The sequence below is a fragment of the Heloderma suspectum genome, chromosome 5, assembly GCF_057233095.1.
Source record: "Heloderma suspectum isolate Gila_16-S chromosome 5, 16-S_ref, whole genome shotgun sequence".
Taxonomy (NCBI): domain Eukaryota; kingdom Metazoa; phylum Chordata; class Lepidosauria; order Squamata; family Helodermatidae; genus Heloderma; species Heloderma suspectum.
This window is the reverse complement of record NC_139462.1, coordinates 33,013,020-33,027,050: the sequence shown is the minus strand read 5'-3', so window position 1 is coordinate 33,027,050 and position 14,031 is coordinate 33,013,020. Positions and strand designations below refer to the sequence as shown.

General features: G+C 44.5%; 1 protein-coding gene across 4 annotated transcripts in view; it reads left to right on the top strand.

Moving 5' to 3' along the window:
* Positions 1–9,226, top strand: part of EMCN (endomucin) — an 81,448-nt gene extending 72,222 nt beyond the window's left edge. For 2 of the 4 annotated variants that reach the window (XM_084860237.1, XM_084860239.1), the window contains 4 exons: positions 1,303–1,364; positions 3,740–3,818; positions 5,558–5,631; positions 7,366–9,226. In XM_084860237.1, coding sequence (XP_084716363.1) covers positions 1,303–1,364; positions 3,740–3,818; positions 5,558–5,585 — 169 coding nt within the window. In that variant the 3' untranslated portion in view covers positions 5,586–5,631; positions 7,366–9,226. The remainder of the gene's footprint in view (positions 1–1,302; positions 1,365–3,739; positions 3,819–5,557; positions 5,632–7,365) is intronic. The other 2 variants (XM_084860238.1, XM_084860240.1) reach the window with 1 other exon arrangement.
* Positions 9,227–14,031: the final 4,805 nt, after the last annotated feature.

The following is a 14,031-nucleotide window of genomic DNA, read 5'->3' as shown; positions in this document are numbered from 1 at the left end:
CACCGGCCTCTGTGCTGGGTGGAGGAAAAGCGGCTTTCCCTTCCACCTGACAAGCACACAGACACAATGGGCTGCTGATGGGAGGAGCAGAGATCCTCTCCCCCACCCTCCCCCACCCAGCATGGAAGCTAAAGGGGTTGCCTGGGGAGGGGCAAAGCAATCTCTCTTCCTCTGCACGGGCAGCTCTCTTGGGCTTCAGCAGGAAAGGCGGTGGGGTGAGGAGGAGCAGAGGGGCCAGAGAGGAGAAGCGGGAGGCTGTACTAGTGTGGCCAGGTGTCCTCTTTTACAGAGGACACTCCTGTACTTGAAGGAGTCCTCTGTTTGAAGGGCTGTCTTGTCCAGTTCAAGTTTAAAGATAAAGAACCAGAAGAACTATTATATTTGGGGGCAACCCATTCGAGGGGTAGGGCTTAGCACCTTGGAGAGCACCTTTAGAGTTCTGACTGGTTCTGACTGAAACCCAGATTGGATTCACAGCCCCACTGACATCGGAGCCACCAGCCTCCATTGATTATAAGAACAGGGCACTATCCAATGCAGCCACTCTGCTTATATCATTACTCTTACAGGGAGACCTTTCATACCTGCATACACTGTTGGCGTTGTGCTAGAGGTTACTTACATTAGTGCAATGTCACACATAGTTTATTGCTTTTTAGCCAACCAGGCCATCCGCATGGAGAAACAGGCACAATTTTCCATAACATCCAGAGGGAAAACCAGGGTGCAAATTGTTAATAAATAGCTAATAAAAACAAATTAAAAACAATTTTTAAACTCCTAAAACTATATTTGCCGGCATGTTGTTACCATATTAACAGATTTTGTTCTTTTATAACAGTTAATATCTTTCACCTCTCCAGGGCTCAGCTGACAAACTTAGCAGTCCTATATGATATATAATGATCTTTTCCGGCTAATAATAATTGGGTTATGCTTACACCGGAGGTATCCTCAGGCACAGCTAGTAGAGGTTCGAGGTATTGCTTCCTCAAATCAGTGTACAGTGGGCATTCTGCTAGGAAGTGTATCATGTCCTCTTTCTTGGGGCAGTCAGCTGGGTAATCTAGTGCAATGTCAATGGCATAAGCATAGCAGCAGCATTTGATACTGCCCATTATTTCTAAGTTAGAATACGCAAATGCTATGTAAATTTTTGCCACCCGTTGTCCTCTTTTGTGGTGATTCATTTCACTTTTTTGGCAATTCGTAAGTTGCCAACTTACAGAATCCTCTTCCACCAATGTACTCCTTTCCGCACATGATATAAGTGTTTGCCAACAGTTCGATGTCTCCCAACAGAGCCCCGTCAGATAAAGAGAATGTGAAACTTATTTCTGTTAAGACAACTTCTCCAGAGATCGGTAAGTCATGCTTGCTCATCACTGATTATGCTGGGAACAAGGATCGCCAGGTGTCCTCCTTTGCAGAGGACAGGCCTCTATTTGAAGGCACCCTCCATTTGAAGGGCTGCCCAGTCCAAGCTGAGTTTAAAGTTAAGGCACCAGCGCAACAGAGGCCTTGAAAGTGCTCATCGCCATGTGGACTGAGCACGTACACAGGTTGCCTGGCCACAGTCCTCCCCAGGACAGTGAGGTGAATTGTATTTCAATTTTCTATACCTGGGGTGGGCAACACATGACCCATGGCCCACGTATGGCCCCTGCTACACCCCCCAAACACCCCAAACAGAATGGCATCCAGAGCACCAAAAAGGCCAAATGTAGCCCCTTTGCAAGCTACGTTTGATCCTTCTAGGGATCCATAGCTGCTATGCAGCCCTAAAAGGGTCAAATTTAGCTTGCAAAGAAGCAACATTTGACTTTTAGGGCACTCCGTAGTGCTCTAGACAGCATTTGTGGGGGGGATTAAAAAATAATAATTTTTTCAGTTGCCCTGCAGCCTGTGGGGGGAGGGGCTCACGGGGTGAAGATGCCCCATCAACATCCTAAAGTTGCCCATTATTTCTAAATTTACATACATACACACATGGAAAGTTTATACAAATGTGTGTCCTCTCTTTGGTGGTGCGTTTCCTCTTTTTTTTGATGATGCGTAAGTAGCCACCCTACTGGGAGCTAGGAAGAAGCCAAGATTGAGGTTTTTAAAGTTCTATCATGTTTAAATGAAACAATGGGTTTGGGGTTTTTTTACCAGCCCTGTTGGGCCTCATAGTTGGCCTATGTGAACTGAGAGTGTGCCCTCATATATGCATGTCACTCTTCTGGGGGAGCCGATTGGGAGAGTGCTTTTGCACTCTCCCAGTCCCACAGGCAGCTGGCAGCTGGTTGGCCACAGTGTGAACTAGTCTGGCCTGGGTGGGCCTGGATGGCTCTTCTTATGTTTTTGTGTTCTTATGATCACAGGGAAAGATCAGTTATCGTGGGCAAGCTGTCTTTCAGAGAATTGTGTTTGCCATTACCAATCTTCCCACTGAAATCTCTGATAAGCTTTCAAAAAAATCCTGTGGCTCAGCAGAACACAGTTTGGAAACCCCTACTATAGAGTTATCAACATTTTCCTATTAGTGTTAATGCTTTCTAACTTGCAGCAACAGGAGAATCACATTGGCAGGTTTTTTATTTTTTAGGAAATGGGAAAGCAAGCTTCCAGTGCCTCTGGGAGCTTCTAAATCTTCCACCCTGGCTATAAGTTCTTCTTTTGCAGAGCACAATGCTCAATAAACTCATTACTGAACAACGTAGTAGGCATGCTATATTTGAAGGACATCTGACTCATGGCCACTTGAGGAACATTATTTTCTTCTTCCCTCTCACACTCCAGTTAATTTGATTCATATTTAATACACTTTTTACAGTTGGATTTTCGGAAGTTTAATATATTTTCAGCTCATACACATTTCCATAAGTATAAAATCCACTTTTGCCTGTCCAGTCCTGTGAAATACTCAGGGTTTTTTTCAGTAAAAAGGCCTAAATGTAAAGCTTCGTCTGACTCCACATCTTCCTGGGAGATTTCTTTCCCATATGTGTAATCACATTCACCTTCATCTATGCCTTCTGAAGGAAATAAGACCAACTCCTCCAGATCTGAAAATGGGGAATGCAGGAAAAAGCTATTCATAATAGCAGAAATGCACCGAAAGAGGGGCAACTGCAAAATTACAGCTCAGTTATATAGCCCATTGCAGATTCTAACACATAACCATGATTTAAGAAAGCTTAACCATAGTTAAAAGTTACCTCTACACTGATTCAAATAGTTGCTGTTTGGCATAGGATAAGAGAAAGTTAATTGCCCCAGTCCTCTTTAGGTGGAGGCACCACTGGTACCTTCATTATATTCAGTGCAGTGGATTAACTGTGCATTGTCCCCTTAAGCTCAACCCATGTTCCTTCCTCCCTCTTTCCTCTTGGCCTAGATTAAAAAAAAAAAAACTGCTGCAGGCCTACATTAAGAGCTCTGTCAGGGAGTTGCAAAAAACCTTACGTTAGTATAATGGTGGTGGCTAAGCAGATTTGGATGATTTTCATCTTGTATATTTATATTTTACAAGGTTTGAAATTATGTTTTTCAGCTCCTATATATATTAAACCAACCTTCCCCAAACCTCTTCGGCAGATGTGTAGGACTACAATCCCCATCATTCCCAACCACTGGACATGTTGGCTGGCAATGATGGGGGTTGTAATCCAACACATCTGGGGGGGGCAAGCTTGGGAAAGGCTGTTTTAAACTACTGCTGTTCCCCATTAATCTTTATTTTCCTTCTGGGTAGGTATGTCCAGTTTCTTGACCCTTTCCTCATATGACTTGCCCTTAGGCATGTCATTACCTTTGGAGCCCTACAAACCAATGTGAGTACTCCCATTGGTTACAGCAGGGGTGGGCAGAAGGTAGGACAGGATCTACTTGTAGATCTCTGGGTGATTTGGAACATGTCAGCAAGGATCTGACTCACAATTTGTTTAACAATAGCAAGAACATGATGACTCCCCTCTTGCCCTGAGTTATAATGCTGAAATGAAGAAAGCTTTGGGTAGCTAGGAGTGATAGACTCAGTACCAGAGGCAATGAGCCTATGTACACCAGCTGCTGGGGAACATGGGTGGGAGAGTGCTGTTGCATTCATGCCCTGCTTGTGGGTTCCTGGTCAACAGCTGGTTGGCCATTGTGTGAACCCAATCCTGGACTAGATGGACCCTTGGTCTGATCCAGCTTGGCTCTTCTTATATTCTTATTTTTTCAATGGAAGGACTATGAGCTCTGCTCAGTTCTGGTACTCGGAACCAATTCTTTACTTCTAAGTATACATCTGTTGTACCATGCTCCTTAGGGGAGGAAACCAAGTAGATCCCACAAGTCTGACGTATGCCCTCCCCTGGGTTACAGGTCTGCAATCAGGCCTCAAGATTGCAATACATGACTGTGTATAGGGCCAGCATCAAGGGCAGCCATGGTTGGGCACCCGCTTAGGGCCCACACCCCAGCAGAGGCCCACTGACAAGAGCCCCTTGGACTTGCTCCTCCTCTTCACCACTGCAACCTGCTTGTTCACCTGCCTCACCCAGACAACAGTGGTAATGAGAAGGTGGAGCAGTAGATGCCACTGCTGACTTGCTCATTGGCTCTCTGCCTGTCAAGCAAGCAAGCAGTAGCGATGATTAAAAAGAGGATGAACAGCAAGAGCAGCTGGCGACAATGGCAGTGAAAAGGTCGACTCACCGAGGGAGGGACCTCGTTGAGGGTGTCTTGGCCAAGGAGCTGGCCCTGGCCATCTACTTAGAATGTTGCTTTCAACCTGTGCCATTAAGACTGGTTAAGTTACTTCCATTTGGCAGTCAACATAGTGACAGAACATATCCCAACATCGTCCTGGGTTGAGCTTATATGAAACTTTCCTATAATTGAGCAAACGTTGTTGTTTCCTTTTTTTGAAAACTATAAATGTGTAATGAAGATGATCAGGGGACTGGAAACAAAGCCCTATGTGGAGAGGCTGAAAAAACTGGGCAAGTTTAGCCTTGAGAAGAGAAGACTGAGGGGAGATATGATAGCGCTCTTCAAGTACTTGAAAGGCTGACCCAGAGAGGAAGGCCAGGATCTCTTCTCCATCATCCCAGAGTGCAGGACATGGAATGATGGGCTCAAGTTACAGGAAGCCAGATTCCGGCTGAACATCCGGAAAAACTTCCTAACTGTTAGAGCAATATGACAATGGAACCAATGACCTAAGGAGGGGGTGGGCTCTTCCACACTGGAGGCATTCAAGATGAGTCTGGACAGCCATCTGTCAGGGATGCTTTGACTTGGATTCCTGCACTGAGCAGGGGGTTGGACTCGATGGTCTTATAGACCCCTTCCAACCCTACTATTCTATGATTCTTCCTGAACTTATTTCTCATTATGCAACTGTGTGCAATGTTATAAACATATTTCATGAATGTTTGGGCCATATTTTTCTAAATATATCTAACATCTATTGCTCTCCTCTGCTGACTGCAATGGCCTATGGCTAATATAGTAAACTTTAACACGATTATATCTTTGTATGTACATCTTTGTAATTAACTGACACACATTTTCTGTTTCTTAGGAGAGCAGTCTTCTCAAGGGAAGAATAAAACTCGGCAGCCCAACAATTCCTCATCGCACCTGGGCAACAAATGTGTATGTTCAAGACTTTCTTTGTGTTTGCTAAATGTTGAATTAATATGTCCCATCTTTGGTGGTAACCAGTAGTTTTTGCTAAAAAAAAGTCAAAGAGACTTTTTCTTACATAACTCAAAGGGTTTGGAGCAAATACCATTCCAGGACCCCAAGCAATGAAGACAAGGTGAATAAGCACCTCAGAGAGCATGCTTGTAATATCAAAGAGGGCAAATGGAAGATTTCCATTCACTTTTGGGTAGCAGCTGGGTTGATTTGGAATTGGGGCACTGAAGGGCCATGTAATAGTGCATAAAGGTAACTTAGCAAGCAGAAATCAGATGTTCATGCTGATTCTGTGTCTGATGGTGGCTGCAACCCCAAAGAAGGAACAAAATGAGTGACTGAATAACTGAGTCCACAAAGTAAAGGCAAAGTAAAGCAAATTTTGGTTCTAAAAGGCACCCCAAATAAACTTTTATATGCAAGAAGCCTTGGTTAAGAAGGAAACATTTTTGGCTCCATCTGGCCATTAGGCAACATTCCCCAACCCTATGACCCCTGTTTCCTCTTGGGGCTCTATATATGCATCCAGGACAATTAATTAGCTCTGCATCCTGGGTGATGCATTTATAGCTTTAAAACTCTAACAACAAATTAATCCTTAGGTGCACCCCTTTTTTCTTGATGTGATCTCCTGCCATCTCTGTTCCAACACAAAAACCTTTAAAACTGGTTCCCATAAAACAAAAGCCTACAAGAGAGGATCCCACAATCCAGGAGTGGGCAACCTGTGGTCCTACAACCTGATTTCAGAAGCCCTCTGCAAGTGGTCAGTTCAGACCTCTGGCAGGAGCCACCTGTCCCTTCCCTAGGGGGGAAGGGGGAGATGGACAGAGAGTTGCAGCAGAAGAAGAGAGCATCCACTTTTTTTTCTGGCCCACCTACTGCCCCAATCTCCTCTGTGGCTCCTGACAGATTACCCCTGGGGGAATGCAGCCCTAGACAGAAAAGAGGTTCCCTCCAATGGGAAACAGTAGATCAGCCTTCTCCAAACTAGTGCCCTCCCGAAGGTTTGGACTACAACTCCCAGCATTCCCAGCCATTGGCCATACTGTCTGGGGCTGCTGGGAGCTGAAGTCCAAAATATCCGGTGGGCACCAGGTTGGGGAAGACTGCAGTAGATCATCTCGCTGAGCCTCTACCATGGCACCTCCAGGCCATATCATGTAGCAGAACTTATTGCATGAATGGAGGGCTTCGCACAATGCGTTTCCTCATTCCCACTGGCAGTGACCATCAACATGCATCGCAGGGAATGAAATTCACTGTGGGATGGCCTCAAATTATGCAATGAGCTCTGTTTCATAATACAGCTGTGAGGTTGGAAACCTGCCATGGATATACAAGTACCCATGGCGAAAGTAATGTGTCAACCTGGTCTCCATTAATGCTTACGAAGGGCTTGGCTGCTGCATTCACATTGCCTTAAGAGAAGTCAGATCCATACTCTAATCCTTCCAGTTATTCAGAGAGGTTGTGAGGAGGTTCAGAGGGGAGTTTGCACCTCTCTAAGCAGCTGTACATGTCTCCAGAGGAGCAAATGCCATATCAACCTTTGAGCTCTACAGCTACAGCTTGATAATAGGGCTGATTTTATTTTTGCACCCTAAAATCCACCTACTTAACCTTCATATAACAAGCCCAGAATAAACTTGGTGGAATAAATAATCTTGAAATTTTGCTGCATTTCAGGTGTGAAGAATTCCTATTTCATTATTTCCTCCTGAAAGGAACCCTTGGCCGACACAGGACTTCCTTGGTGGTGTGAATCAATGGCACCTACACAATTACAAACAGAATGTACACAGAATGTACTTACTTCTCCATAGTATTTTTTTAATCTACATTGCCACTTTTTCCCTATATGCCTGCTGTTTTCTTTCTGGAAGCCTCTTGTATTTTTTCCTCAGTCTCTGCATGAATGGTGTATAATACCTATTTATTGTTTTCCACATATGTAAAGGCATTGAAATATTAACACCTTACAAAATTAATATAAAAAGCATTTGATATTTTCACTAATGGTGATGGTTGTGTACATAATCACCTTTTCTGCCTCCTAAAAAGGAAAAATCATTAACATGTTTTCTTGTGCTTCCAATAAAATGCATAGACCTGGTTCGCATGATCGCCGCAGCCCACTGTGGCTTATTTCAGCCCTGGTTGGTTGTGTTGCATGCCAGTGGCCATTTTGAATATTCAAGCTGTGGCAGGCAGTCTCTGTGGCTTATCGTATCATCCAAACCCAGAGAGGGTGGGTTGTTGGGATGGTTAACGAAGCACGTACAACTCTAAAACAGACCATGGGATGGTGAACATGCGAACTGGCCCAGTGAGAGAGGGAGAGGGAGGGGGGGAGGGAGAGAGAGAGAGACTGCAAACATTGGAGCCAATATGAGGCTGTTTGTAGACAGAACTGTGTGTACTAGCTTGGATCTTAACTTTCCTTCTTTGAACACAGCAGAGTTCATGAAATTGAAGTTTCCCGCCTTCCCCTTCTCTCTCTGCAGCCCCCTGAAATCTTCTCCTGGGGATTGAGGGACCCTTGAGAACAGTGCAGGAAATGATGTGGGGGGCTGCAGATGGAGGCAGAGTTGACAGAAATCCCCTCCTTTACATAAATAGATAACAAATTTAGCATCTAAGCAGTGGTATGTAGTTCTGTAAGTCTTTGGGGAGGGATATTTTATTTTTACACAAGACAGCTATTGCGGATGCAGTCTGAAGTAAAACAAACAAACTCCACTTTCATGGGGAAGGAGGAGATTCTTAACTGTTTTCCTCTTGTCATTTTCCTGCTACATTTTCACTTCCCACAGTGACCAGGCTAGCCCTACCATTAGGCAGAGTGAGGCAGCTGCCTCAAGTGGCAGATACTGGGGAGTGGCAAGCAGCAACAAGGTGTTGGAGGACAGAGCTGTGTGAGCAGCATGGCCTTCCCTGTGCTCTTGAAGCTAGCCTGCTGGCCTCAAGAACAGCAGAGGACACTGTCCCATCACTGTCCCTTAGTGCTGAAGTAAGATCCAGCCGCCAGTCCAATCAGCATTTGTACATGGACTAGGAGCCATCTTGTCCTTTGCCTCGGGCAACCTGTCCAGAGTGATACAGCTGCCCAAGGGTACCAGCTGCTAATGCTGGGCCTGAGGGAAAATTTGAAGAAGGCCCCTTCCCCTACATCAGTTTTCTGCTTAAAATTGCAACCTGTGTGACTGCATTGTGTAAGAAACAAAGTTCTGAAAAAAGGAGTCACAGAATTATGGCACATAATTCTAGCCTCAGGTTTCTGTGACTATACTACGCAAGTACAGTGTTTAGGAGGAGCTGTAGAATTCGGCATTCCAAAAGCCCTGTATTCCCCCTTCCCCCCCACTCGCAAAAATCACAGCCCACATTGATGTAAAGATAAACTTAAAACCATGTCATTATTTGCCTGGTGAAATCTCAAAAGGCAGACGACAGGTGTGCGAGGAGTGTGTCCAGCATTCTCCTTATCAGAAATTGTTCCCAGCTTTTGGAATTCTGCACTATTTGGTGTGCACTGATAAAGCATGGCAAAAAAAAAAAAAAACAGGAAGGACAGACGGACAGATGGAAGAAAAGATCCAGTCTTGACCCAGCTGTATCAACATTCTTTTTCTGTGTGGTTTTACCAGTATTCAGAAATGCATGTGCTCATCAGTAAAACAGCACACAAAAGAATTTGGTGCAATCATATATACAATCACATCAAAATGGCTTTTTTGTTTCATCAGTGCAGACATGTGCATATAAGTAATATAGAGTGAAGGAAGATGCAAATGAACTGAAGGAGCTGAAAGCTGCAGCAAACTTCATAGAATTGGAAAGGATCTCAAAGGTCATCTTGTCCACCCCCCTGCCAATGCAGGATATCCACTGCTACAGCATCCCTGATAGGTGGCCATGATGGGCCTGATAGATGGCCCGTCAGGGTGGCCATCCCTGATAGGTAGCTCTTCCTGAAAATATTTAATGAAGAAGAGTCCACCACCTTCCGAGACAGGCTGTTCCACTATTGAACAGCTCATACCATCAGGAAGTTGTTCCTGATATTTAAGTCTTTTTCTTCTTGTTTGAGCCCTTTGGTTCAGATCCTACCCTCTGGAGCAACAGAGAACCACTTTGCTCCATCATCTAGGGGAAGCCCTTTAAATATTTGAAGATGGCTATCATATTGCCTCTTAATTATCTCTTCTCTAGGCTAAACATACCCAAGTCCTTCAACCTTTTCCTCATAGAATGTGATCTCCAAGCCCCTCACCATTTGGTCATCCTGCTCTGGGCACGTTTCGGTTTCAGAAATAGTTTTACAAATCCTCCTTAAGTTGGAATTCAAGATGAGTGGAATGCTGGGAGAGAAATCCAGAAGATCAGTGAAGGATCAAAATGGAAGAAACCATTTCATCCCTCATTGCATATTTGAGAGAGCGCCTTATCCCCTTATCCTGCCCAATCACTGAGGTCATTGGAAGAGATGCTCCTGGTGGTTCTGCATGGACCTAAGTCCATCTAGAGTCCATTTGGAGTAGAGCTTTCCATGTACTGGCTCCCCCTCTGTGGAATTCCCTGCCAGTTTCTGTCAAGCATGCACCAACATTGCTTTGTTTTTGGCATCAGCTAAAGACATTTTTATTTTTTAAAAAAGATTTTCTTGAATGAACAGCCATGGCTGCATTGGTATAACTTGATTTTAAATATTTTTATTCTGTTGTATTTTGATTCTTTTTTTGTTCCTTTACTGTTCACCACTCAGGAATCTTTTTTAGATATAAAGTGATTTATAAACTTTGTAAATAAACAAATGAAATCCCTAAGCTGAACAGTAATTCAAGTGGTCTGTGGAGCGGGAGGAGCCCTTGTCACCGTTAGCCAACAGAAGCAGAATAAATGGTGCCAAATAAGTAAATAGAAGCAACTTAAAACAAAAAACTTGTGCAACTTAAATGTTTACAGAATATGGATTTCCTGGGCACGAAGTTGTTGCTGTTTTAGCACAGATCCAATCCTTCAAATAATATCAGAAAACATTTCCCTTATAGCAAGCAGTTCTGGTTCTTTCAGTGGAGCTGGTTACTGAAGCTACTCCCCGATTTAATGTGCCATTATTTGAAAATAATATAGGGACAAGAGGGAAGAGGATAACGATTTCTTTCCCAAGGAGAGACATGTTAAGTAGTGATAGGTGAGCTGGAGGTGAGAATCTGGTCAGTGGAGGCTGGTAGCTCTGCTGTCAGTGGGGCAGTGAATCTGTTCTGGGTTTCGGACAAAACCACTCAGAACTTCGCACCTTGGATAGCTCCTTTAGATTTCTGACTAAAACCCAGAGCGGATTCACCCACTGACATCGGAGCCACCAGCTTGCACTGATTTGATAAATATTCAATGAGAAGGGGGAAGTTATAACTGTAACCATAATCTTGGAATATCCATGAGCAGGGACACATGAAAACTGAGAGGGAAGGTGATTTGCACCTTCAAAAAATATGAAACAGTCTTTCTAACTTGGCTGCTTCCGATAATTATAGTTCCAGAGGAACTGGCCCCAGGTGATAAGGTCAGCCTTGGTGTTTAATTTAATAACTGTTCCAAAATTCTCCCTGTCTTTTTGCTATGAAATTGCTATAACTATTTTTAAAACTTTCTCACTTTCAGCAGAATACTAGGACAGCTTCAAATGAAGCTGTTTCACTTTTAAACTATAGGCACCAATACAGTGTGTGAAATATTATGAAGTTTTTATTTTACTCTGAATTAAAGAGCAGATACAGTTTTCCAGCTGTAGCCATAATCTTGGCTCTTCCTCCATACCATCTTTATCTTCCTCTCTCTTTATTCCTCTCCCATGGATTATCTGCATCTTTTGCATCTTTCAAAGTAGCTATCAGGCTAGACGGAAAGTGGTGACTTTTCCAAAACTGAGAAGGGGAATTCACTTTGTGGTCACTTTTCCCCTTTGAGGGTGTTGAAGGTGGTTTTGAAGAAGAATCCCTGCTTAGAGTGTGTATGCTCATCCCACTTTGGCTTTTGGTCAAAGCCCTGTTTAGGTGTTTGGTATGCCATGGGTACTGAGCATGTGAAGGTCTATCAGGAATGCACAGCCTAGCCCTGCCCCCTAGATGCTGATGCATGTGTCAGCCACACATCCCGGGTGACCCATGATCAGCATCAGTCTGAAGGGGGTCTATGTGAGTATGGATGTATGCATATAGGGTTCTTCGTTGTGGTCTCCATGCACCACACATATGAGCTCTGCGCCTACACAGAGACTTTATTTGGGAAACCTCTATAGCTGAGGAGTTTTGGCGGGGACCCTCCCCCACCGTCTCAGTGTGCATGTCCCCAGTGGGTTCCCGCCTATTCCCTCAGTTCCTTGAGACCGCCACTGTGGTGACCTTGTTTGGGAACTTCTGCGACAGATGAAGTGAATGCACAGATGACCACTTGAAGAATTACTGTTACAGGTAGCAACCTGTTTTTCCCTATATGGGGATGGCACCCATGGTCAATCCCTGTGAAAGGAACCCAACATGCCTACATATGGCCCCCTTTGGACTGCCACTAATCATGCATCAGCCAAGGGGTAAGGCTATGTCAGGGCTGAATCACAGGAACAGAGGACACTGTCTTTTACTGAGTCAGATCATTGGTCCATCCAGCCCAATAATGTTGATACAGCCTGGCAGCACCTCTCCAGAGTTTCAAGCAGGATTTTTTTCTGCCCTACCTGAATATGCCTGGGATTGAATCTGGGACCTTCTGCATGCAAAGTATGTGCTCTACCACTAAGCTATGGCCCCTCCCTCCAGTCAACAGTGGTCTAAGGTGAGCCAAAAACAGGGAGCCAGGAGTTGCATGATGGCATCAGAATCAATGGAGAAAGCTTGCAGTCAGGACCAAAGACTAAGTCAGAACTGTAGAATTGAGGCAAGGCTTATCTGGAATAGGAAACCACCTTCTGCTTCTCTCTGTCGAGAAGGATCCAGTGAGCAGAGTCAGTCCAGGGCCAGAAGGTACTTAGCTACCTAGGAAGATGCTGCAGCCTGAAGTTCATTGGGTCACCATGGAGCAGCTGTACATAGATCTAGTTCCATTCCCAGCAGCGCCTGACAAGCCGACATGCATGTTGGCACCCAGAAGCAAGGCTAGCTTGCATTTTCTCAATATCCCCTTCACATGTTTGGTATCTTATGCTTCAAGAGGGCTAACTGAAGGTTTTTGAATTGTTTCAGAAATCTGCAATGCCTGTTTGTTAAGGCAACCATGGCACAAAAGAAACAATAAACATTCCCTCAAAAAACAACAGTCTCTCTCCAGCCTTGGTGTACACCTCTTTCATTGTACCATATATAATTACTGTCTCAATCCTCTAGCCACTATTTCAAGACTTAATAACTGAATGTAGCAATATCATGGCTCATATTTTGATAGCAATGCAGTATCTTATTTTGCTGCACTCAAGTCACCTGAAAGACATGTTTTCGCAAAATGATCCTCAGCTCAATTCTGGGGCATTTCAATATACTCTTGGAGAATTTTGATTCAGTGAACTGGATCTCACTCTCAGTAGCCAGCATCATCAGGAGTTGATAAACACTTTGTGAGACCACAAAATATCAGTGGAATCCTATGCATTGCCCAGACTGGGCCTAGCTTCCTCACTGTAGGGTAGGATGACCAAGATATAGACTAATAGAATCACAGAATCATAGAATCATAGAATAGTAGGGTTGGAAGGGGTCTACAAGACCATCGAGTCCAACCCCCTGCTCAATGCAGGAATCCAAGTCAGAGCATCCCTGACTGTCCAGCTTCATCTTGAATGCCTCCAAAGTGGGAGAGCCTGCTACCTCCCCAGGTAATTGGTTCCATTGTCATATTGCTCTAACAGGAAGTTTCTCCTGATGTTCAGCTGGCTGGCTTTCTGTACCTTGAGCCGATTATTCCATGTCCTGCACTCTGGAATGATTGAGAAGAGATTCTGGCCTTCATCTCTGTGACAACCTTTCAAGTACTTGAACAGCACTATCCTATCTCCCCTCAGTCTTCTCTTCTCATGGCTAAACATGCCCAGTTCTTTCAGTCTCCCCTCATAGGGCTTTGTTTCCAGTCCCCTGATCATCTTCCTTGCCCTCCTCTGAACTCTCTCCAGCTTGTCTGCATCCTTCTTCAAGTGCGGTGCCCAGAACTGGGCACAGTACTCCAGATGAGGCCTAACCAGTGCTGGGGGGGGGGGGGGATTCAGTTACTTAGCTTTATTCAAATACGAATCAGGTAACACAGATCACACTGCAAAAGTCACAGCACTTAATCTTAGAAGTTACAAGTCAGTTAGCTTGAGAG